At 35.8% G+C, this 26,832-nt stretch overlaps 2 protein-coding genes across 7 annotated transcripts in view; one reads left to right on the top strand and one right to left on the bottom strand.

The window, feature by feature from the left end:
- The window catches only part of ADPRM (ADP-ribose/CDP-alcohol diphosphatase, manganese dependent), a 37,710-nt gene extending 36,776 nt beyond the window's left edge, over nt 1–934 (bottom strand). For 2 of the 6 annotated variants that reach the window (XM_074225126.1, XM_074225124.1), the window contains exon 1: nt 802–933. In XM_074225126.1, coding sequence (XP_074081227.1) covers nt 802–869 — 68 coding nt within the window. In that variant the 5' untranslated portion in view covers nt 870–933. Of the gene's footprint in view, nt 1–5; nt 782–801 lie in introns of those variants that run through there. The other 4 variants (XM_074225120.1, XM_074225125.1, XM_074225122.1 and 1 more) reach the window with 4 other exon arrangements.
- SCO1 (synthesis of cytochrome C oxidase 1) lies at nt 110–26,706 on the top strand. Its single transcript, XM_074225127.1, has 6 exons — nt 110–497; nt 2,748–2,838; nt 4,907–5,104; nt 8,968–9,060; nt 14,901–15,016; nt 22,082–26,706. Exons 1-6 carry the CDS (start codon nt 207–209, stop codon nt 22,214–22,216), a joined length of 924 nt encoding a protein of 307 aa, XP_074081228.1. The 5' UTR covers nt 110–206; the 3' UTR covers nt 22,217–26,706.
- The last annotated feature ends 126 nt before the right edge of the window (nt 26,707–26,832 follow it).

Raw genomic sequence — 26,832 nt, 5'->3', positions numbered from 1 at the left:
CCTACCTCACACCCAAGCGCTCTACACAGGCTAACTTACCGCTTCCTATCCCCGAAAGGCGAGCCTCCCCCTAATGACCCGGAAGACGAGTCTCACTTCTGGCGGAAGCCTCGAATGAACCCCGGCGCTGGCCGGAGCGGGCTCTCTTTTCAACCGGAAGTTAAATCCCTCGGAAGGGGTCTCTGCCGGTCCTTCCTTCTCCGCCAATGGCGTTCTCCCTGCTGGCGCCGTGGCCCCGCGGGCCCCTTTTGGCCTCTCTAAGGCGCCCTGTGGGGCCGCCACTGCGAGAATTGTGGAGCCGAAGCCCGACTCTGGGCAGCAAGGGAGGCCTCCTGACACCGGCTGATGCAAGAGGAGGGGGCACTTCGGGGCCACGGCCCCGGGGGGAGCAGACCTGGTGGCCGCCCGCGGGTGGGCTCCGCGGGAGCCGGCCCTTCTCCACGGCGGGGCCACTGCCTCGAGGGACTAAGGGCCCGAGCGGCCCCCGCGCGTCCGGGGTAAGTAAGCCTGGGCCCGGGACCCCCGCCCAGCTTTCGCGTCCCCATCCCTCCCATTTCCCCGCAGCGCTCCGGCTCAGAACCCGCCCAGTGGTTTCCGGTTCCTGGCAACTAGCCCAGGGTGCCCCAGAGGGCCGTGCCCCAGGCTCGAGCCTGTGTGGTGCCCGAGGCTCGAGCCGGTGTGGTGCCCGAGGCTCGAGCCGGTGTGGTGCCCGCGGCGCCCCCGCCCCAACATCCGCGTTTGTAAACAGGAGCCCAGGGAGGAGCCGGCCCTTAGCTCCCCAGTTGTCATCAGTATCCTTACTCCACGTGTGGCAAGCCTTTTCTGCCCCCCGCCGTTATTAATGACTCCTCTCCGAGGATTATTTCCATTTTATCTAGTATGGAGGGTTTTTTTTAAATAGTTGTTCCTTGGGGCGGCTAGGTGACGCAGTAGATAGAGCACCGGCCCTGGAGTCAGGAGGACCTGGGTTCAAATGCGGTCTCAGACACGTAATAATTACCTAGCTGTGTGACCTTGGGCAAGCCACTTAACCCCATTTGCCCTGCAAAAACATTAAAAAAAAATAGTTGTTCCCGCGTGTGACAGTGGGCTCCCTGAGAGCAAGGAAAGTCTTTTGCCTTTCTTTGTATCCCTCAGCTTTTAGGAATATATCTTTATTAATAAATACTTTTTAACTTGCCGTAATGACTACTTGTTTATAGTACCTTAGTTTACAAAGTTTCTTACTTGCATAAATACTTTAGTCTTTTTTTTTCTTCTGTTGGTTAGGGGCCTGTGATTTCATTGGTGTAGGAAATTCCCTCTATCAGTCACACAGCTTGTGTTAGAGTTAGGTCTTGAACTAACTCCATTGTTGACTTTCTGTTCTCTATTCCGCACTACCTTTAGCCTTAGACTAAAATAGAGTTTTGTTTTGTGTTTTAAACCACACAACTGTCATGTAATCCCTTGTATTCACAAAGTGTAGTTCATTTTGTGCGGGGTATTGAGACCCTAACCCAGAATAAGTACTCGAAGTCTTCTCAAAGTGGCAGCAAAGAGTTAAAATTTATTTCGATTCTTGCAAGAAGCGGGGCAGTTTCTAACAGAGAGAGAGAGAGAGAGAGCAGGAAAAGCCGAATTATAGAAGCTGAAGCAGGGTTAAAAAACCACAACCCATTCCCCCTCCTCTTTTCTGTTGACCCTTGCAACAGTTGGTCAAACTTGATGGTCCAAAGAGAAGGGGAATGGACCTAAGCTTTCCCAGGAGAGTCTGTCTTTGTTTACACCTTATATGGTTAGGGTGACATGATTTTTCTAGCAGGAGATCAGGGTTCTCATGCTCTCCTGATTCTTGAGAAATAGAAACTGAAGCCTATGGCTTAGACTAATTTACCACTCTTTTTCTGAAAAGTCAACATTTTTTGCCCCTCACAATTTTAACCTATGACAGTCTTTTGAGGTCACTTTATGGATGAGGGGAAAAATTCAATTTAAGAAACCTGCATAGGGTATGAAGAGCTGGTTTACTGCTTAAAAATAAGAAGTTTAGATGCCATGATTGCTAAGATCCTTTCCAATTCTAAATCTTCTGAACTGTAAGACAGTCAAAATCATATCCAGTAAATTAGAAATATCCTTGCACATATTTGATTTAAACCTATGTCTGAACTTCAGAATGTTCTCTTTCCATATTTAGCATTTAGTATCTTTTATAGGAGAATTAAATGTCTTCTAGACCAGAAGAATTCTTCCTAGGAGAAAATCATAGCCTTTATCTGGAAGGAGAGACTCGACTTGATTTTTCCTACAATTTTAAGGATTATATTTTAAGTAATTTAAAATTTCAGATAACCCTAGCAAATAAACATGGGCAAGAATTATTTCTTGAATGAGAAATCAGTATGATCACAAATACTAGTACTGGCAAACACTGGAAATGAGAAGCGGTAATAATATTAGAGTTGGAGATGCCCTATATCATTTTTATTATATCAAATTCTATAATTCTTCAGTTTATTTCCGATTATATCAGGGTATGGTATGTGATTCTGTGTAAGTATTCTTTGCATTTCAACATCAAAAACAAAATGGACACTTGTGTGAGTTCAAATACATTGTACCAAATAGCTTGGTTGACTTTTGGGACTTAGATATATTGGAATCAATATAGATTTTACTCCAGTTTCATTATAGATAGTAAAGCCAGTAGGATACATTATTGCATTTTAAAATTATTTTTAATGTTGAAATTTCTGTCCTAGTAGCCCGTTTCCTGGAAGTCCCTGGCATTCACATTTGCTATTGGTGGAGCTTTATTGGCTGGAATGAAGTACCTCAAGAAAGAAAAGGCAGAGAGTATGTATATGTCCCGTGATGGTCTTTGAGCATTTTATAACACTATTATCAGGACTGCTTAGAACTTGTTCCTAGGAAATTTACTTTTCTGTGCTTTAGATTTTTTAAAATATCCTGTAGCATTTTAAGATGTTTCCTAAATCTGTTTGGGTACTCATTCTAGGTTATTATAACTTTGTTGTGTTTTTTTTTTTTAATCTGGAAACCAGAATATGTAAGTTTCAACCCTTGGTTATTTACATTCCTTATACTCTGTGCCAAATCTCTTTCCGCTTCATGTCATCTATCCTGCTCCCTGCCCTCTCCTTCTCAGATGAGGATACCTCACTATAGTACTTCACCACAAAAATCAAAGCCATCCATTATGAGCTTCTTTGCTTCACCCTTTGAGAAAGAAGGGATCTATTTTGCCAGGATCAGCCCCCTTTATTCATATTTTTGGTCCCATGATTACTTCTATCATTCCCAATCTTTTTATAATCTACTGTTTTTCTTTAGCCACTGGCTCCTTCATTGAAAAAATTTGCCCATCCATAATAATCTTCACTTGACCCTGCCATTTCTTAAAGCTGTCATCCTACAGTTCTTGTCTTTTTCCTTGCCAAACTTCTAGAAAAGCCATCTGTCTATACTTAGTGGTTTTGCTTTCTCACTTCCCGCTCTCATTTCATACCTCTAGCTAACTTCTTACTCTACCACTCAATTGAAACTGGAATTTCCAGGTTACCAGCAATATCTTAATTGCTAAATTCAACATCCTTTTCTTAGTCCTTGACTTCTGCAATGTTTTCTACTCTTCACTGTCCTCTTGGATTCTTTCTACTCCCTGGGGTGTTGTGATATTGCTTTCCTCCTACCTATCTGATTGTTTCATCTTAGACTGTCCTGTGTATACTCTGGGGACTCTATCAGGAATAGCTTCCTCTCCTTGATGATATATTTGTCCCTTGTTGTCAAGTTTCATTTCTTTACTGATGATTCTAAAATCTATATGCCTTGACTTCAGTTCTCTTCACCTGTATGTCTCATAGGCATCTCAAATTTAACATTTCCTTAATGGAACTAATTTTCCTTCTTCCTAACTGTCCCTTATTCCTGAATTCTCTATTTCTACTAATGATACCACCATCATTCCAGGCTCAGGTTTACTATCTTGAATTCATTTGTATCTCTTCACTCTCTCTTATATTCCATTGATTGACTAGCTTTGTCAATTCTGTCTCCACAATATCTCTTATATCCATTCTTTTCTCCAATTATACAGCTACTGTTCTAATTCAGGGCTTATGATCTCTCCCCTGGAATATTGTGATAACCTCCTAATTGGTCTTCCTGTCTATAGTCCCTTCCTTTTTGAATCTTTCTTCCACAAATCTGCCAAATTGATATTCCTATAGTACAGGTCTTATTTGGCTGCTCAGAAATCTTTAGTTTGGTTCATTCTTTCTTTCTAAATAAAATATAAATTTCTGTTTAAAGTCCTTCACAATCTAACTCCAACCCATCTTTCTAGAATGATTTTCCTTTCATTCCCTCACATAATCAGTTCTTCAGCCAAACTGACCTACTTGCTTTTTCCCCAGGACCACATGCATGCCTTTGAAAGACAAATTGTCCTTGTCTGGAATGTTCTTCCCCCACCTCTGTCTCTTGGAATTCCTGACTCCATGCTAAGTCTGAGCTGTATTGTTACTCCTCTATGTGGACTTTCCTTAATAGTACAAGCTCTCAAATTACTTTATTTTTGGTATATATTTGGTACATATATAATGATGTTTCCTCTCAATAGATTGTACACTCTTGAAGACAATATCTATTTCATTCTGTCTTTGAGTTAACAGTGCCATATATGTTTGTTGAATTGAATGCAGTTTTCCAGTTTTTAAATCAATTAAGTTATAACGCCTAACTTCTAAACTAAATGATTTTCACTTTCAATTTTATTGTCACCTTGTTTCAGAGTATTACAGGCAGAAATCATGTCCTATTTTATTTCTACTTCCCTGATTAACTATATTCCTCAACTGGCAAAGCTAGTAGGTACTTATTATTTAATATTTTGTTTTAGAGTTAGAGAAGGAACGGAAGCGAGCCATAGGAAAACCTTTACTTGGAGGACCTTTCTCACTCATGGATCACAATGGAGAACCCAAAACAGATAAAGACTACCTGGGACAATGGATACTAATTTACTTTGGTTTCACTCATTGTCCTGATATTTGTCCAGAGGAACTGGAAAAAATGATAGCTGTAGTGGATGAAATTGGTAAGAAATCATTTTATATGAATAAAATACCTGTAATATTCTAGTCTATATTTTCCCATTTTACATTTCTTACTATTGTTTTGTAATATCTTATTGGAAATTTAAATTAGTCTTATAGGAATATTGTCAACATCAAATTAATCCATTGCTTTGGTGAATCTACTTAGAAAGTTGATTTTCAGCCTTATAAAAGATGATTTGTTTTTGTTCATTTGTTTCAATCATATCCAAGTATTTATGACCCCATTTGGGATTTTCTTGGCAAAGATACTGGAGTAGTTTGCCATTTCCTTTTCCAGTTCATTTTATAGATAAGGAAATTGAGGCAAACAAGGTTAACTATGACTTGCACAGGGTCCACAGCTAAGTATCTGCGGCAGAATTTGAACACAGGTCTTTCTAATGCTAGGTCTATCTGGTGCTGTATCCAGTGAGATACCTAGCTGCTTCTAAACCAAAAGATGAATTGGGAGGTTATTAGATAATCCTGTAATTTTAACTTTAAGATTAGAAAAATCTAATTTTCAAACTTCCTTTATACATAGGAAAAAATCATTTTCTGTCTTTTAAAAATGGAACTAATTTTAATTTTTTTAGTATCTTTTCACTACATCCTGGGCCTACTGATTTCTCAAAATATTCATGAAGTATAAGCTTCAACTTCCAAAAGTTTTACAAACCTTTGATGTCATTTTCTTAATCCAAAATCATATTTTCCTGGTTTTTATCACTGTCTTTCCTTATATCTATCTTTGCATTGATGCCACCAAGTATTTATTTAATTTGAAAGGTTTTAACAAATTCTTTATAGAATTTATCTATGTCTCCTTTCTTTCAGATATATATTAGCACATAATGCATACAAAATATATATTAGCATATAACTCATACAGCAGTATAATGAAAAATAAGCAAAATTCCCATGAAATGTTGTTTCTTTGTTATCTTGGAGTACCTCATAAAACCAATTCCACCTTTATTTACATCTCCAAAGGGAAACTATGGATTCCGTTCAACATATCAATTTCTTTTATAGCAAAGATGTCATGATTTATATAATTTTCTTTGCCTAATAATATGCCCTCTTATTGTTCTAGACAAGAAATCACAAGTGTTATTCTCATATTTATGACTTCGTTCATTTTCGTAGACAATCTACGCAGTCTGATGCTCAGACCCTTTGTTTTCTTTTTTGCTTCTCTGCCACTATCACTATAGCAAAAAAGGGGATGCATGTACCTGAGAGCTATTTGTATTTTCTTTGGTTTATGGATTATTTGGCCAAAGAATTTATTACTAAATGGTTAGGCTTTCTTTCAATCTTGTGATTTGGCTGTGGTCTCAAAGAAGTGGATATTGTCTCCTGAACTCCCTTATTCCAAACACATTGCTATTGTTTCTCTAAATTTCCTGATATTGCATGAATACCAGAGCACATGTTCTACCAAGTATTTTTCCTCAATCTTGCCATATGATTGGCATACCTTTTACAATAATTGTCTCAAATGACAGCCTTTATTTTGCTTTCTTCTATTTCTTGGTTGATAATATGTTGCAATCCACTCATACCATCCATGTACCTCTACATTGCTTTTTAGGTAACCCTCATGTTTAAGCCTTCAGAATCTATGTGATTCCATAGCCATGCAGGATCACTAGAACAATATTACTTTTGCAAGCCTTTCTAATTAACTTTTATTTTTATTGTTTTTTGAATTTTACAATTTAAAAATTTTCCCCCCAATCTTGTTCCCACCACCACCACCACAGAGTCTGTTAACAGTCTTTACATTGTTTCCATGCTATATATTGAACAAAATTGAATGTGTTGAGAGAGAAATCATATCCTTAAGGGGAAAAAAATAAAATATAAGAGATGGTAAAATTACATAGTTATCTTTTTTAAAATTAAAGGTAATAATAGTCTTTGGTCTTTGTTTAAATTCCACAATTCTTTCTTTGAATACCCATCACAATACCCTAAAATTGTCTCTGATTGTTGCACTGATGAAATGAGCAGGTCCATTAAGGTTGATCATTACCCCCATGTTGCTGTGTATAATGTTCTTCTGGTTCTGCTCATCTCGCTCAGCATCAGTCCATGCAAATCCTTCCAGGCTTCTCATCCCTCCTGGTTTCTAATAGAACAATAGTGTTCCATAACATACATATACTACAGTTTGCTAAGCCATTCCCCAATTAATGGATATTCACTCAATTTCCAATTCTTTGCCACCACAAACAGGGCTTCCATGAATATTTTTGTAAACATGATGTTTTTTTACCCTTTTTCATGATCTTTTCAGGGTATAGACCCAGTGTAATATTGCTGGATCAAAGGGTATGTATGTTTTTAACGCCCTTTGGGTGTATAAATAACTTTTTTTTAAACAAATGCTTAGCAAGATTTGAAATCTGGACTGCCTACAGTAAATAGTGGATATAAGCATGTGTCAGCATTAATTTTATCCTATTCTGGAATGATTCTTTTAGGCTAAGATGTTTGCTTCAGTTGAGTTTGTTTTTAGGCTAGCTGAAATCAAGTTAAAATTTTAAATCTGAAGTATGTCATCTTTAAGACTTAAATGAAATTCCTTAATATACTTGGTATTTCTATCAAAAAATTTTAAATTTCTGAAAACACATTAAGTATAGTGGGTTCACACTATTAGATGTTGAACAGACTGATTAATAAAGTAATATTCCATAACTTTCAATAGCTTGTGGCAATTTGTTAGCAAAAATTCTCAAAGAAACTTGACTTTAAAAATGCTAAAATAATAAATTTACATTTTCAAAATTTTAAAGTGGATAATGATACAGAAAAAAAATATTCAATCTACATTTATAGGGAATAAGACCTAAGGAAAAAAATATAAAAAGGCATCATGGATAACCAGCTTTAGCTTAAGAATTTAATAGCAGTTTGCTGATCTGTATTGGTTTGAAGGCATTTCCTTGCTATGTTCTATTAGTGAAATCACAAGTATCAAGTAATCAAAAGTAATTAAAAGATGAATGAAAAAATAGTCTTTGAAGAAAAGCAGTATAATGAACTTTTGAAAAGGAAACATGGTTGGTCACATCCAATGATGCATTGTTATAGGAAGAAATTGTTACTAATATTAGCATAGAAATTCATAAAAAAGGGATGTGGGCAGTGTTTTTCTCGGCCTTTTGATTAGTTCTTTTTTCTGCTCCTTACTTTAATTCTTCCCTCACTCTATCCTCTGGTCTTTATCTTGTTGACTGTAATGAGCCTCAGAAGTTGGGTGCTTGACTATGACCCAACTCTCCAGTCCTTTCAATTGTCCATGTATATGAGTAGATGTCATATAAAATCACTATTTTTAAGACATCCAGTGCAGAGCTTAGGGAAATGCCATTTTTTCACTGGAGCAGAGTCTATTATTACTATTATAAATGAATATATCTCAGAGGTATTAATAAAGGGTATGAAACAGTATGTTTTCAAAATTTTGCATGCAATATTATGTATGCAACATTATTTGTATGCAAGATTCATTAATCTTATTGTATATGTTTGATAAATTTTATAAAGCAGCTTGGGTGCAGTGTAAAAAAATACTAGAGTAGAATTCAGAATACCTATGTTGATATGCCTCTTCTGAAGCTGTAAGTCATTCCTTCTACAAAATGACCAGAAATAGTGTTTACATTTTTTTTAATAAACTGGAATAGAATTCTCACTGTACTGTTGGATGCTTTCTTTTTAGGAGTTGACCAAGTTAGAATGATAATTTCTCATAAATCCTCAGTCTGTTCTTTAGGGCTAATCTGTTCTTTGAAATTAGCCTAGTAGTGAATTGTATTGATCTTTACTAATAAAAACTTTCTTTCAGATAGTATTCCAACTCTACCAAATTTAATACCACTTTTCATCACTATTGACCCAGAGAGAGACAACAGAGAAGCTGTTGCAAGATATGTGAAAGGTAAGATATACTAATTTTATTTTTTAATTTTCATTAATGGTTATAATAGTGATACTTTCCATTTGTATTATTTTTATAGTCTTTTCAAAGTGCTTTCATATGTATTGTTTCATTTGAGGCAGCTACTCTAAGTAAGTGAAGGCATTTATGACACCTTTTTCAGAAGACAAAACTAAGGCTGAGGTAGCTTAAGTGACTTAAAGACTAGAAACCTATTTTTCTGACAATACCTTCTCTAATGTTTTTGTTTTTCTTTTTCCAGCAGTATAACAGTAGACTTAAATTAGATCATGAAGAGTCTAGACTAGGAGAGATCTGAATTCTAGTTCTGTGACTTAGTGTTTTCATTTTTTAAATTGTGAAAGTGCTGAAATTTAAGCAAGAGTTATATATTGTGGGAAAGCATTCATTAAGGACTTATACAAACAACACAGTCCCTGCCCTGAAAAAAAAACATTCTAATGAGGAAATACAACATATATAAGGGAGTAGTCATTATGGTAATAACATTATTATCAAAAGATTTTGAAACCTGTCCATTGTGTTTAATTTATTTTGTAGGTGAGAAAACCGAGATTAAATGATTTGTTCAGGCTCTCACAGGTTATGATGTCAACCAGAGTCTTGATTCCTAGTCCAGTGCTTTTCCCATTACACCCATACACCTTTTCCCTGTCTCATAGCACTGTAACTTCTAAAGCCACTATTTGCAAAGCCACTGGGATAAGTAGAGATCCTTGACCAAATGCGTGTTCTGGGTCAAATATTTGTGTGGGGCTATAGAATAATTATAATCAATCATTAAACATTTATCAAATAACCTATTTTGTACCAGGCACTGCTACATATTGGTATTAGATACAAAAAGAGGCAAAAGACAGTCTCTATCTTCCAAGAACTTAGTCTTACAAGGGAGACAAAGTGAGCTTTATGTAGAAAAAATAGGAAATAATTAAAAGCAAGAAAACACTGAAATTAAAAGAGGTTGAAGAAGGCAAATGGGATTTTAGTTGGGACCTAGAAGTAACTAGAGAGGTCAGTAGTCAGAGGTGAGAGGGGAAAGTATTTGAGGTATGGGAGAACAGTCCAGAACTGAGAGTTGGGATATCTTATTGGAATATCCAGGGGGCCTAGTATCACTGAATCAAAGTATATGTTGGGAAGTAATAACACTGGAAAGTATGAGGGAACTAAGTTATGAAGAACTTTGAAAGCTAGAGTATTTTGTATTTTTCCTAGTGGCAAAGGAAAACCACTGGAGTTTTTTTGTTTGTTTGTTTTGTTTTTTTAGGTTTTTGCAAGGCAAATGGGGTTAAGTGGCTTGCCCAAGGCTATACAGCTAGGTAATTATTAAGTGTCTGAGACCGGATTTGAAACCAGGTACTCCTGACTCCAAGGCAGGTGCTTTATCCACTATGCCACCTAGCCACCCCACCACTGGAGTTTATTAAGAAGGAATAGCATAATCAGACCTGTGCTTTATGAAAATAACTTTATTGGCTAAATGGAGGTTGGATTACAGAAGGGAGTGGAATGGAGTGAGGAGAGCATGGGGTGATGAGAACCTGCCCTAGAACATTGGGGGGAGAGAAGGGAAAATATTCAAGTTATGTTGCAAAGGTAAAATCATCAAACTTTAGCAATTCTTGGATGAGAGGTGAGTAGGGAGGAAGTAAGAGATAATATTTAGGTTGATTCTGAGGTTATTACCCTGTGAAATTGGAAGAATCATGCTGCCCTCTCTAGTAATAGAGAAGGTAGGAGAAAAAGATAATGAATTCCTGAATTTAACATGTCTACTGGACATCCAGTTTGAGATATCTGAGAGGCAATTGGAGATTTGAGAAAATGGAGAACAGCACAGAGTTTGGATAGATAGATTGTTTGCCTTGCAAAAACCTAAAAAAAAATATTAGAGAACCTATAAGAGGACATGATCTAGAGGAGGATCCAGCAAAGGAGACAGAGGAAGAGTGGTCAAATAGGTAAAAAAAAGAACCAGGAGAGAGTGGTGTCCTGAAAAAAGTGATGTCCTAGAAGAGAGTAACAATGAGAGACAGATCAACAATGTTAAAGGTTGCAGAGAGGTCAAGAAAAATAATGATAAAAGACCATTGGATTTGGCAACTAACAGATCATTAGTAACTTTGTAAAGCAGAAGTTTTGGTGGAATAAGAGAAGAAGCCAGATAGTCCAAGAGTAAGAAAAGAGTGAGAGGAGAGAAAGTGGAGGCACTTACCGTATATGGCCTTTTAAAGAGTTAACTATAAGGGGCAGAAGAACAATAATTAGCTGGGATGTAAGAATCAAGTGAGGCATGTTTGCAATCATTAGGAAATGAACAGGTAGAGAGGGAGAGATTGAAAATGATTGAAAGTTGGGATGACAGAATGGATAGTAATCTGTTGGCGGAGACAGGTTTGAATGGGATCATTGGAATAAGTAGTGAGATGGCACCTTCATCATGTGAGACAGTGGGGAAGGAAGAGAAAATAAACAGAAGGCATCTGAATGATAAGAGGAGGAACATGGGAGAAGAGGAAGTTCATTGCAGATAGTCTCAAGTGTTTTCTGTTAAATGTGAGGCATGATTCTCAGATGAGACCAGAGTAGGAGAGGGGAAACCATAGGAATTTGAGGAGGGATGAAAAGATTTTAAGAGTCCTTGTGGAGAGTGGGATAGTGAGTTGATAAGGGAGGTATAATAAGATTACCTAGCAATAGATGAAGTTATGTAACATAATAGCTAGCATTTTATAATAATAACAACAACACTATCACTTTATGATTTGTAAAGCCATTATGTTATAGGTGCTATCTTATTTGATCCTAATTAAATAATGTAAAACTGAACTGTTCTGTACTTCACTTCCTTTTTTGGGTTAAGACTATTAATGTCTTGACCTCCAGTTTCCTTTATAGGAAGACCCCAATTACAAATGAGTTCCACTATCAGTTAATTTTCCCCTCAGAACAATGTGCTACATATTTGGTGGTTAGGTTCCAAGACTAACTTGCTAAAAGCTATTTAGCCAAAGGAATAAATTGAAAGTTAAAAGGAATCTTTAAAAAGGGACCTTAAAAAATCAAAGTGTAGTTCATCCCCATGCAATATTTTCCTTTTCCTTATCAAATCTTTAGACTGAATATTCAAAGATCTTCTCAGAGACCTATCTGTCACCACAAAATTAGTAATTCAGATTCATAATAATCCTTTACATTTTCAGAAAATGAAAATTTCTTAGTGGTTCTTTCATTCCTGACTTCATCAAGATTCTTCACTTACTGTTACTAACAGAGACTAAGGCTCCATTTTAAAATGAAGCATTTTGACCATATGTCCAAAAGCTTGCTTATTTCATTGCACTGAATGTAGCATAAAATATACTGTAGGACCTTGGATAAATCAATAAGTCAACTTCAGTACTTTGATAATGATTATCAAGTAACTTAGCCATTCTAAACTTCAGTTTCTTCATGTATAAAATGAAGGTGATTAGATAATTTCTAAGAACACTTCCAGATTCTAAATATTGTCATAATAACTTTCCTACTTAGATTTGGGTTTTACTTTTATAACAGATACACAATACATTTTAAATTAGTTATTTGTTTGGCATCACCCAGATACCCAAGATGACTGGCCCAACACAGTAGACTCTAAACTAACTGATAAAGCAGCTTAGCCAGAGCATTTGGGATCTGATCCTTCCACTTGACCTCCCCTACTCAGAACCCTAGACTTGTCTCACATTTTGAACCTGCCTTATCTCCAGATCTTCAGGATCACCATCTGTCTCTATTAGCCAAATCAGGATTTCCTGGAAGCAATCATACTTTTATACTTAATAGAGCAGCTCCCATGAACTATGAGACTTCCATGAAACTCTTCAGGTTTCAAGACTACCCATGAAAATCTGCTGGCCAAATATTCTCAAAGAATGAAAAAACTCCTGATCCTCCAGTATCTTGACAAGATAAAATAGTCCTTAGTGCTGAGTAAGAATATGAAAGATTGAAAAAAAGGGAGACTGTTCTAAGATCTAGACACCACTCAAAACAGAATGGGTCAGGGCCTATAATTGTAGACCTACTTTAGTCCTTGGTAAACTAGAGCTTAGTTCTATCAGCTAGTGAAACTTAATTCATTTTTCTCATTCCCTACTTTGCATGAGGAACTGATTTTAAGCCTTTAACACAGATGAACTGTTCATCTGACTGCTCCATGAAACAAAGGTATATTAACTCAGAAGGAAAGAACCATTGTCGATCATTCTGTCACCCTGTATCTATGCAACTCTGCTCACATTTTATGTTTGTGTGTGTAATTTCTTATATATTAAAAAAATGATCTAAAGAATGCATTCAGTTTTCTGGTATGAATAATGGTGATTTGGGGAAGAGATAAAATGTTAAAAACTGAATGGTTTTCCTAAAGTAGGTGAGCTTGTTGCCTCTTCCCATACCCTTCCACTCTGAATAAACTGTTTCCTTCAAGATTAAATATAAAGTCCTTTGTTCTACATGTAAAACTTTTTACAACCTATCTCCCACTTGTCTTTTCAATTTTCTTAGATTTTTTTGCCCTTCTACACATTCTGATCCTGCCATACTGCACTTTTGTTTTATCTCAGACGCAACATTTTTACATTACTATTCTCCATGCCTGTGATTTCAGCTACAGCCATCATAAAAAACTTGATATTAATTGTTTTACTGAAGCACCCACCTTACATATTACAACTATTTTTTGATTCAACAGATAAATATAACATTAACAAATTTTACCTGTATGTTTTAAATATTAAATTTCTCAGTTATTTGAAATGAAGAGTTTTTTAGTAGCAAAAATTAATCTTATTTTAGCATGTCAGTAAGAAACTAAAAAATATGGATGGATATATATATATAAAACTAAACATCTTCACCTTTCTTTTCCTAAGTAGAATGAAAAGAAAAATAAGCTGCCTTATTTTTTTTGATCCCTGAATAGCTAAATGAATTAGTCCAAAAAAAGAAAATACATTTTCTACACCTGTAAAAGGCACTTTTGGTATTGTCTTAATGAATCTAGGTGAAATTTCTTCTACCATTTCACTAATTTGAATTTCTTTAAAACTTCATCAACCTTGAATGGTTTAATCTTAGCCAGGACATTTATTATATTTTTTGTTGAAAGTTGACCCAAACATAGCCAACTATCAGTTGGGGATTGACATAGATACTAAACATCAAATGTGTTAATAAGTAAATTACCTGAAGATAGTCAATAACTTGCTATGAATTACTTAGGATATTTTTCTTTAAAAGATTGCATAATTATCTCTATAGAGTTATAAAATAGTTCTATTCTTTGGTAATTTTTTGATCTGTAATTCCTAAATGAAATCTTTACTTAGGTATTTTAATTTAAAATCTTTGTTAATCCCCAAAACTTATTTAAATAAAAAGAAATGATGGGAAGAGATTCTATATTTACCCCATCCTTGAGCATGTTACATAACTTGGCTTTATCTCACTGGTAAAATGAAGAGTTAGATTAGATAATTTCGGATATCCCTTCCTGTTTAACATTCAATATGTCTTTAAAATAAATGTATGCTGGCTTTGTAGTGGTAGTTACCATTAAAGAGTTTGTATTAGACTAATTTTCTTGACCTTTCCAGGTGAAATTCTTAGCACTTTAGCAACTTAGAAATAGTTGAGGTCAAGCAAAATCATAGAGTATATCCAAACTGACATATTTCACTTAAAAACTGACAATGCTGCTTCTCAACTAGAGAAGACTTTTTTACATGTGATATGTCAGCACTTTGCTGATTTGTTGGTTTCCTTTATAGAATTTTCTCCCAAGCTCATTGGCTTGACAGGTGGTCCAAAAGAGATTGATCAAGTTGCCAGAGCTTACAGAGTCTATTACAGCCCAGGACCCAAGGACGAAGATGAAGACTATATAGTAAGTAAATGCCCAGTTCTAGCTCTAATTTCTTATATTGTCATAATAACTTCTGTAGAATATCATTGGATTCAGAGATTAAAAGTAAATAAATAAAAGAATTGTCTCCGCTACACATAATTTCTTAAGGAAGTATCTTTATTGGGGTGACTAGGTAGCGCAGTGTATAGAGCACTGACCCTGGAGTCAGGACGACCTGAGTTCAAATGCAGTCACAAACACTTAATTATTTGTCTGTGTGACCTTGGGCAAGTCACTTAACCTCACTGCCTTGCCAAAAAAAAAGGAAGTATCTTTAGAGATAAGAATGGATTAGGGATAAATTACCAAACTTCAAGTTTGTGATTAGTTTGCCAGTGATAGGTCTCTGTTCAATCTTCAGATCATTTCATAAGGAAGAAGTAATCATTTGTGACCTTTAGATTTCCATTGTTTAAATTACTTGATTTCCCCATATGAAACATTTTTTCCATGGGAAAATATGCTTTGAATTGAGATTGCTGGTATAATTTTGGAGTAGAACTCATTTGTAAGTTGTGGTCTACCCCCCAAAAAAAGAGCTTGAATCCACAGGAAGGTTTTCTAGCCTTAACACTTCTAATGAGGCACAGAATAATCTGCTCCCAGTCTTGTACCACTTTCTATAAGTCTCCAGGTGGCCCAGCATTAGACTTCCTATCAGCTTCCTCAACTACCTGCCCCATCACTCCCAGAAACTCCCAAGAGTGATTTTTTGTCTTTGGAAATTAGTGGCTTAAGTTTCAATATTAGTAAACTAAAGTGAAGGCAGAATGGTATGGGAAAAGCAATGTATCTGAGCCAGAAGAACTTGGTTCTGATTTTATACTTCTGCTAATTACTGGTGTGATTTCTCTCCCTGTCTGAACCTCGATTTCCTCATCTGTAAAATGAGGGGGATGACTTACCTGGCCTCTTAATTCTTAGCTCTGAATTCCAACAAATGGTTTATTAAAGTGTTATTGGTAAATTGACCAGCAGAGGGAGGTATAATTCAGTTCCTCAGGTTTTTGTTGGCTAGAGCATATAATTATGTTCCTTGAGTAGGCATAGACTTTTCTAGTATAATAAAGGTAGATCTTGTGGTCCATGGAGGTAAATACTGAAGGATAGTTATTTTAGAATTAGTCTGACCCTCAGGTACTCTGTTATCATCCCTCATTTTACAGATGAGGAAACTTGAGGTCTGGGTAAGTTAAAGTGACTTACAGTCTCTCCAATAATGTTACAGAGGTAGTCTTTGTTTTCAGTGATTACAAAATATTGCACCTTCCTTTGTATCACAATGATTTCCTTTTTCAGAAATTCTAACCTAGTATGGTAATCCTTCCTGTAATCCCTTTTACTGAGGAATCTAAACTGCAGGCTATATGGAAGTACCCAGACTTTTTGTTTCAGTGGACTAAGCTAATCAAATGTCCATACAAAGTCCATCATCAATATAGTAACCACAGGATTGAAGGAGAGGGGCCCCTTTAAGTTTCTAAAGAAAAGGAACAGATTGAAAGTCTTCTGCTAATCAGTAGTGGGATCAAGATCCTGTAGCCACTATACTTCCAGCCCTGGTAAAATAAGGAAATGAGTCTTTAAAAAAAAAACAACTAAAAATAGGGGCAGCTAGGTGGTACACTCGATAATTGATTTCCCCATATGAAGCTTTTTTTTCCATGGGCAAATATGCTTTGAATTGAGATTACTGGCATAATTTTGGAGTAGAACTCATTTGTAAGTTGTGGTCTACCCCCCCCCCCAGAAAAAGAGCTTGAATCCACAGGAAGGTTTCTAGCCTTAACACTGCTAATGAGGCACAGAATAATCTGCTTCCAGTCTTGTACCACTTTCTATAAGTCTCCAAGTGGCCCAGCATTAGACTTCCTACAAGTTTCCTCAACTACCTGCCCCATCACTCCCAGAAACTCCCAAGAGTGATTTTGTCTTTGGAAATTAGTGGCTTAAGTTTCAATATTAGTAAACCAAAATGACCCTAGAGTCAGGAGGACCTTGAGTTACCTAGCTGTGTGACCTTGGGCAAGTCACATAACCCCATTGCCTTGCAAAAACCTAAAAAAAACTAAAATATAGTTGTGAAATAAGATGCCTTTAATTGCTGAAGAAAGGTAAAGCTACTATACAAGTTTAAATGTTAAACAACTATCTCATTTATAGTTTCGAAAAATAATTAAGCACCATCTAAAGTTTAAAAATCTTGGGGCGGCTAGGTGGCATAGTGGATAAAGCACCAGCCTTGGAGTCAGGAGTACCTGGGTTCAAATCCAGTCTCAGACACTTAATAATTACCTAGCTTTGTGGCCTTGGGCAAGCCACTTAAACCCGTTTGCCTTGCAAAAGAACAAAAAAAACACATAACAATAAAGTTTAAAAATCTCTATACCTAAAAACTTTATGCAAAACCTTCATAATTCCTCTGGAAAAGAAACATCTGTATTCTAGTATTAATTGGAAAAACAAATAATCTATTCACTTCCAGAAAAGTTAATGTTTCAGAGAGCATTTACAACATGTGATATATTCTAAAATGTGTTGTTCCCGTAAATAGGGCATGTAATAAAAACTGCTTACCACTGAAACAGCTTACTAAGCTCCTCTTCCATACCTTCATAATTGTGTCTATCATTCTCTTTCCTCTTAAAGAGAGGAATCCCACAAGAAAAATAGGCTGTTGTATTAGTAATAATAGGAAGAAGAAAGTGGCAGTTAGGGATCCATTTACAGATTCCTATTCTATGCCTTGAAATAATTGAAAAATATTTTTTTTAATGCTCTCATCTCCAAATCTTATCTCCTTATCTCAACTTCTATCTCTAAGAGCCTAGTGCCCCCCAAGACTTGCGTTTATAGCATCTTTCTTCAATCTTCATAATTACCTAGATTTAAGCTGATTTGAGTCTCTTCTCCCAGGAATGTGAATATCACTTGAGTATTGTTTCAATTATCCATTTTAAAATAATTTACCCTAAAGTATAATGTTCAGAGGCTCTAATCTCTGCAAATTCCAACATTATAACTATTGCATCTCTAGTGAGTAGAATATTGGGGGAAAGATTTTGAACTATGATATTTTTTCTCAGTAGAAAGTAATATGGAATCATTACAGTAGCCACATATTATCCACATCCTTCTCTCTGCTCCTTAACAGTCAGTTCTACATTTCATTGAATCTTTCACCTAAATAGTCATCTCTTGCAGAAGTTACAGTATCTGGAATAACCCAGGAGAGAAGTTGAGGTACAAAAGCCAAGGTCATTTTAAGGCAGTTTTCTAAATTGAGGCTAAACTTCGCTTTCCATTTTTTTTTGTTTTTGCAAGGCAGTGGGATTAAATGACTTGCCAAAGGTCAAAAAGCTAAGTAATTATTGTCTGAAGACAGATTCAAACTCAGGATCTCCTGACCCTAGGACCAGTGCTCTATCCACAATGCCACCTGGCTGCCCCTATCCCCTCCCTCCATTTTAAAATGACATAATAAAATTTAGTTCCCTATAAGTATATAAAGTTCAGATCAAAGTCAATGAAAATATGATTAACACAGCAAATGTGTTCTATTTGGTAGGGAATGGAATAAGGGATAAGTATAGTTGTTGATCCACAGGTGTCACTTACTTTTTCTCACCTCCAAGCTTTTTCCTTCTTAGATTTGTGTTTGGCCCTACTGCTGAGGAAGGTAGCAGGCACTTAAAGCAATGATTCACCTTTATGACAGTCCTGATCCTTGGTACCTAGCATTCCCTTGTACAGAATATTAAAGAGTCAGAGAGGTTTCCCTTTGCCTTTTGGGAAGTAGTATGGTCTGGTGGACGAAAGAGTTGAATTTTCACTCAGAAAATCTGGGTTCAAATTGAAATGAATGGAAGGCCTAAGAGAGTTTCTGGGTAACTGATAATCAGTTTATTAATTAGACTAACTGATAATAAATTGGTCAGTGATTTCTCTCAGTGGAGAAATCACTGAATGCTTAAATGAAAAAGGAGGTGCCTTTGACAACTGAAAATCAACCTTGATTAGTGAATAGTTAATGAGGGTGTGCATATTAATGAAGAGATGGGTTAAAAGCTTTCAGCTCCCCCTACTGAGAAGTGACTTGATCTTGAGACTCAGCCATCTCCAACAATTTCTATAAAGGAATCCATCTCTATCCAGACCACTCTGATTGTTCATAAGCTGATTCCTTTAGACTCTTAATGGAAGGATTTAACATGACATGGAATCATTTCCCAAGTGGAAGAATTCACCTAGATTAGATTCTGTAAGGTCTTCTAGTTCAGTGGGATCCTCTCAAGATTGCAGAGCATATATCCAAATGATTTAAACAGTTTCATTTATCAGCAAAACCCTTCAGAGATTGACTGACCAATAAGGGGTGGGGTTGAGTCTCTGAATGAGGAAACAGAAAAGAAAAACCTCAGTCCTAATTTAAGAATTTTTATTAATATAATAAGAAAATAATCACTTTTCTCAAAATATTGATTGTAAGAATTACTTGCTTTGTGATTTGAGGCAAGTTGCTTGAATTCTCTCAGAGCCCAATTCATCCATAGGACTGCTTTATTTAGATTCTGTGTCTACTTCAGACAGCTGACTGTTTTTGATTTGTTATCTCACTCTTGTTTTGAGTTTGCATTTAACCCATACCAGATTAAAGAAAGTCACTGAAAAATTTTCATTTATAAACTATTGAAATAGATTGCATATCATTTAATTTTTGAAGGGGAATAAAAATAAAGGAATAAAAAATTATATTATACTTAGTGTGTGCCAGGGATAATGCTAAGCATTTTACAAATATTATTTTACTTGATGCTCACAGCAACCCTGCAGAGTAGGAACTATTATCCCCATTTTGCAGTTGAGGAAACTGAGGCAGAGACTAAGTGACTTGCCAGGGTTACATAAGTAGTAAGTATATGAAGTCAGACTGGAACTCGGGTCTTCCCAACTCTAGGTCCAGCACTCTATTTCTTGCATCACTTAGTTTCCTAGGCACTTATTTTGATAATGATTTTGAAACTTCATATATGTAAATACACACAGATATTCTGATTTGAGTATACATGGCAAGGACTCCTTATGCAATTTTAGTTCCCCCACTGTGTTATTCTGAGACAAAAGAATCATTAGCTATTTTAATTCTCAGCATAAATTTCTTGCTGAATAATGAATAAAGTTTTGACACTTGACACTGTTTCTTTCTGTATACACGTGTGTGTGTGTGTGTGTGTGTGTGTGTGTGTGTGTGTGTGTGTGTAATATATACGGAAGAAACCTTATATATGTTTGTCTTTATGGATGTATATCTCCAGTTTAGTATTCAGTATGCATGCTAGTCTTTCTTGCTAAATATCCTATTAATTCTAAGGCATCTTGTACTAAGTATTATGTTCTTTTGATAGATGTAACACTTGAGAGGTGTCCTTTTAAAATAGAACTTTCTAAGACATTTAGTAAAGAAAATTAGTGTATAATCTAACCTTATATTAGAGAAAAGAAATTTTTAAATAGGGCTTTCTGGAAGACATTTAGCTAAAATTAGCTAGCTAAGCCAGCCTTAAATTAGAGAAAAATAAATTCGAGACTTTTAGAAACTCTACCAGAAGGAGAAAAAAGGATAATAGACTTTAAAATGACTTCAGAGGGGTATCATTTATTTGCCTTTTTAGGAGTATGTGGGGAGTTTTATATCAGATAGGATTACCTGGTAAATCAAATTTATGAAAGAGAAGATAAAATAATCCCCCCTCCCCCTATTTCTCAACATTTGAAAATATTGGCAACAGTTCTTACTTAAATCAGTGTTAAAATTTGTAGACGAGATTGCTGATTTTGTTCTGTTAACTTCCTGACTTCTTCCAGTCTATATAGTAAACAGACAGTTCAATTCAAATAATGTTGCTATGCTTGATTTAAACTTAGCATGAAGAAGTTACAATCTTATTAATACTATTTTATACTTTTATTTCCTAAACTATATAAAAAAAGAAATACTAAAGTTCAAAAATTGGATAAGATGTTTTGTTCATAAATTAACAAACAAAAAAGAGCATTTCCTTGAACATAACAGAATTCAAAAAGAGGTTTGAATATGAAACTGAATATCTATTTCATACCTTTTCTTTTCTTTAAAAGTAGGTAATAAATTTTCTAAAATTATCCTGGATTTATGTATATCCTTCTGGACTTCTTTCCATTCTCTTCTGTGTGTTAAAAAAAATTACAGTACCTCTCTTTTTTGCATCACTATTGCTACCTTTCCTCCCCTCTTTTCTCCATATCATGTACATGTTCTTAATAACATTTCCAAATAGTTTCATTGAATAAGTAGAATCTTCACATTTAGCACAAGACAAGAACATTTTCTCAATGGCATAGCTACTCATTTGATTCTTTTAGCATGATTGATGATTTCTGAAGGAAACTTGGGAGAATCTCAGTATTTGGAGAATCAGGGTGGAAAGGAAGAATGTGTAACATGCTCAAACCACACTAAAGCCTGTAGGGGTAGAAAGGATGACTCTCCTGCTCAAAGTCAGTGATTTCTTTAAAAAAAATAATTTTTTTAGCTGAATGAAGTATTTGTCTATTCTTTGAAGATTGGACACTGGAAGTGAGGGTATTTAAGAGGAAGCAAGGAATATAATCAATATATCAAGAAATATTTCATTCACTAACTTCTAGTAACAGATAAATATTTAGTCAAGCCTTAGGAAACTGCTGTAATTTGGCCCAAATTTCACATGGCACTCTCTAAAAATAAATTTATTTATTTATTTATCTGGCTAGCTATTATTTGTTTGCTTGTTTGCCCATTTATTTATTTATTTGTTTGTTTTTGTGTTTTGCGGGTTTTCCCCTAATTTTGCTTCCCTCCCCCCAGCCCCCACAGAAGCCAGTCTGTTAGTCTTTACATTGTTTCCATTATATGGCACTTGATAATCTAACAATATTTTTTAATAATCATTGGTAAAAGTTATGCTATTCTCTGTCCACAGCTATTCTTTACCCCACAGTTTATATTTTCCTCTTTCTTTACAGGTGGATCATACAATAATAATGTACTTAATTGGCCCAGATGGTGAATTTCTGGATTATTTTGGCCAAAACAAGAAGAATTCAGAAATAGCTGGTTCAATTGCTGCACACATGAGGGATCACAAGAAGAAACACTAAAATAATGCTACTCTTGTTGCAGTGATATTTTCTTACTAGTAAGAGAACTTTATCTCCCTTAGGAGATGGTGTATATGATTTTCAGCTCCTCCAAAATCCTATACTCTGACTACATTGAACTTCGTCCTTTCCAAAGCAGGAAGAAGAGCAAGCCAAGTTTGCTCAATTCTTTGAATTGTAATAATTAAAACAGGAAATATCTCAAGAAATACTTTTCATTGTAATCCTGAAGTATATGGAGAGATTGAAGGAACAACTAGTGATGGATTAAAATCATAGGTTTAATTTATTCCCAGATACTTGAGGCCCTATCAGAGCCCTATATTTCCTCTTGCTGACCTCCCGGCTTCACAGACACTTCAGAATTGTGGAAAATTATTTCTAGAGAAAAAGATGTTAACCTTCATTGTACTAGTTCTGATTTCTGGTGGTTGTTAAAAAAAATAATAATTTTACTGGGACCATAATTGGGCAAAGGCAGTTTTTGTATTTTAAAAACAGGTCTATATCAATTGATCTAGGGAGGGAAAGCTGATAGGTTTACACACACACAAACACACACACATTAGTTGGGAATGATGTCTTAGGTTCTTTCGTTAGAAATAAAATAGAGTTATAATTGTAAATAATGATTTGCCATGTATAATTATATTGAGTGTAAAATAAAGATATTCACTTCTTTTTTGTGTATTGTAGGCTCAGGTTTTGGGGGGTTTTTTTTCAATTCTATAAAAGAACCACGGTCTTAGTTCTTGTAGGTAAATATTTGAGCCTAAATTGGCAACATACTGCTCTAGGGATAGCAGGTTATGTTACTAGGATTAAGAAGATGTGAAGATTTTAACCTCACTTTCATGCAACTGAATCTATTCAGAGCCAAACATAACCTAAGGGTTGAATAATTAAATTTATCATATGAACAATTAAATTTTAGCCTGAACTTCTAGAATTCACTTTTTTCTGGGCCCTCAGACTTCACTCTCAAATTACTTTTCATCTCCAAGAGATCTTTTGGGAATGTTGATGAAATCTCCTAATTTAAAAAAAAGGTATAATGAAAATACCCTCTAAAGACATTAATTTTGGAAAAAAGACATTAATTTATCAAGTCATCAGCTCCTCACCCATTCATAGAACAACAAGATACTAGACATCCTCTAACATCTTGGGAGGAGGCATAGGAACTATTTGAGTTCAATAATGTCTGAAAAACCTATTCACCGTGAATTTGTTAATTCAATTCCTTATCTGATTTTCCTGAATATCATGACATCCTTACATCATTATTAGGACTTTGAATGGTAGGATCCTTAATCAAATAATACTGTTAGTAAACTCTTTTCTTTCTTAATCTTTTAATCTTTCAAGCACCTTGGCAAAACTGATGACAGTAATAGTTTTCTCATTCTTAATATGCCTCAGCTCCTGATATACCCTCCCCTCCCACTGTGGCTTCTTCAGCCTAGGCCTCTTAATTTCATTCTGTATCTCCGGATACTTCTGGAAATATAATTATCTTCCTCACAGAAGATTCTTCTTCACCATCCTTTCTAGTACAAGGCACACTTTCTCCTATTTTCCCAGTGCTTTGGGCCAAAAGGAAAAATAAATAAGCTTCTTGGCGCCCCTTTGCCAGTTTTAAATCCTCTATTACCATAATAATTCACCTAAGGTATTCATTCTAATTTGGTTATTGTACTCAAAATTATTGTTGCAGTTATCTACCAAACATGAGTTACTTCCTAGCATTTTTAAAAGTATTTAGTACATGATACAGTCCTCTGGGGACAATCACCTCTCTTGCAGGTTGTGAGTACCATGTGAAATAATATTTTTAAAGTGTTAAGCACAGTGTTTAAGCAACTGGGGTTTTTTTTTTTGAAAGATTTTATTTATTTTGAGTTTCACAATTTCCCCTGCATTCTTGCTTCCCACCCCCCATAGAAGGCATTCTGTTAGTCTTTACATTGTTTTCATGGTATACATTGAGTTGAATGTGATGAGAGATAAATCATATCCTTAAGGAAGAAAAATAAAATATAAGAGCAAAATTACATAATAAGATGAAGGGTTTTTTTCTAAATTGAAGGTGATAGTCTTTGGTCTTTGTTCAAACTCTTTCTCTGGATACAGATGGTATTCTTCATTGCAGATAGTCCAAAATTATCCCTGGTTATTGCACTGATGGAATGAGCAAGTCCATCAAGGTTGATCATCACCCCCATGTTGCTGTTAGGGTGCGGGGGTCCAGCCTCCATGGGGTTCGTGGAACCTGACAGGAGGGATAGAGTAGGCGAAATGAGTTGAGTCAACAAGTGGGTAAAGGCAGGAGCCGGTTGACTGATTGTCAGCTTAGATTTATTTTTATAGTCTCAAAATCGTATGAAACAAGCAAACTAAAATCATTTCCTTGGTTACAAAAGTATACAATTTTCATCATTAATCACATAGTTCATATGGTTACAAGTTTGATCATGTAGTGGTTACAAGTGTGATTATCAATTATGTAGTTAATTTTCTTGTCCCTGCTCAGACCGTGATGACCTCAACCTGCCTGTTGCCTAGTTTGTTGCTGCATAGTAAAGTTATTAATTAAGCAGAACTTTCCTTATAATAATCTTTGATATAATTTGTTTAATGGAATGCATCTACGTTTTTGTGTGGCATATGTAATGTTTTTCGATATGCTCCCTTGACAACCTATAGTGAGGGTAGTTATGTTTGTCCACCTGTCCATTGACTCCTTCAATAACTAATTTTCCTTTCAGCCCTTGTTGGTAGATGCTACAGTTTCTATGGTTTATTCTTTCCCAATAAACTAAGGCTGTTAGAGTTCACATATTGATTATCTATACTAACTATTCTCCCTCCATCTTTATCATATATTCCTGTGTATGATAAGGGGGGCAAAACTGTTAAATTTCGCTGGAATTCTATCTGGTTTCCCTGTATATATTCTGACATCTCCCTGGAACTCCCAGTGCTGTATCTTCCAAAGATTTCATAATGTTGAAGCCTTTTGTATGTCTCAGGGAGAGGCAGTCCTGTTAAATTTGGACAGAGTTCACAATCTGTTTTATTCAAGGAATTTCTCTGAAATTCTTCCTTTATAGTCATTCCACTATTAGGATGAGTAAGTTTTATAATCAATAATGGACCTATAAATATAGGTATACATGGAATCCCTATATATATTGAAGGAAATGTTGTTCCATCAGGCAATGTGACTGCCTTGAGTCTTGCTGCTACTGTGTCAAACAGCTTAGAGACCCTGACTCCCAAGATTAGGGTGTACAATGTTTTTCAGGTCCTGCTCATCTCACTCAGTATCAGTTCATGCAAATCCTTGCAGGTTTCCCTGAATTCCCATCCCTCCTGGTTTCTAATAGAACAATAGTGTTCCATGGCATACATATGCCACAGTTTGTTAAGCCATTCCCCAATTGAAGTACATTCACTTAATTTCCAATTCTTTACCACCACAAGCAGAGCTACTATGAATATTTATATATAAGTGATGTTTTTACCCCTTTTTCATCATCTCTGGAGGAAATAGACCCAGTAGTGGTATTCAGCTGGATCAAAGGGTATGCACATTTTTGTTGCCTTTTGGGCATAATTCCAAATTGTTCTCCAGAAAGGTTGGATGAGTTCACAGCTCCACCAACAATGTATTAGTGTCCCAGATTTCCCACATCCCTCTCAACATTGATCATTGTCCATTCTGGTCATACTGGCCAGTCTGAAACGTGTGAGGTGGTATCTCAGAGAGGTTAAGCAACTGTTAAATACATAGTTGATGCTGCATAATTATTCCATTTTTCACCCTGTAATTCTAATTTTCAACCTCATATTTGGAGATTTCAGCATATAAATGTTCTCTTAAGCACTGCCTGTGGTTTCTATGACCTATATTTTCACTATACCTCAGCTATATAATTGGGCTCACCTTGTTGCTATCAGTCATACCCTTGATCCCACTATCACTCATGTCATACATATATCCCAAACCAGTAACAAAATCTCCATCGAAAGTCTCATTACTCCAGCTCTCCCTCTGATTTATTCCTAAACCAGTGCTCCATGCTCACCCTAAACTTCATTCACTCCATTCTTTCCTGTTTTCCCAATTGTTGGAATTTAGTCCAACTCTTCTAATTTGAAAGTCTCACTGTCTTCTTTAGGATTATAGGTTCAGGGAGGTGATGTCATGACATGCAAGTAAATTGGATTTGAAAGAGAGGGTGCTATGCTATAAGCCTCAACTTTCTCCTCTGCAACCCGCTAGGTCCAGTGACCAGATATGAATCAGGAGGACTGGAAATGGCCCTGGATTCGAGGCAGTATGGGTTAAGTGACTTGCCCAAGGTCACACAGCTAGTATGTTTCAAGTGTCTTGAGGTCAAATTTAAACTCTTCCCATCCTGACTCCAAGGCCAGTGCTCTATCCATTGTACCACATAGATACCCATATTATTTCATCAAGTTATATAACGTATCACCTTGATAATTTAATTGACATAGCAATGCTATTTTCTTTTTTGTTGTTGTTTTTAAAATACTATGTTTTCCAAGTATATACAATAGTAGTTTCTCTCATTTTTTGGTAAGGTTTT

The sequence above is a fragment of the Macrotis lagotis genome, chromosome 2, assembly GCF_037893015.1.
Source record: "Macrotis lagotis isolate mMagLag1 chromosome 2, bilby.v1.9.chrom.fasta, whole genome shotgun sequence".
Lineage (NCBI taxonomy): Eukaryota > Metazoa > Chordata > Mammalia > Peramelemorphia > Peramelidae > Macrotis > Macrotis lagotis.
Note: the sequence above shows the minus strand (reverse complement) of the source record. Positions and strands in the feature narration are given on the sequence as shown.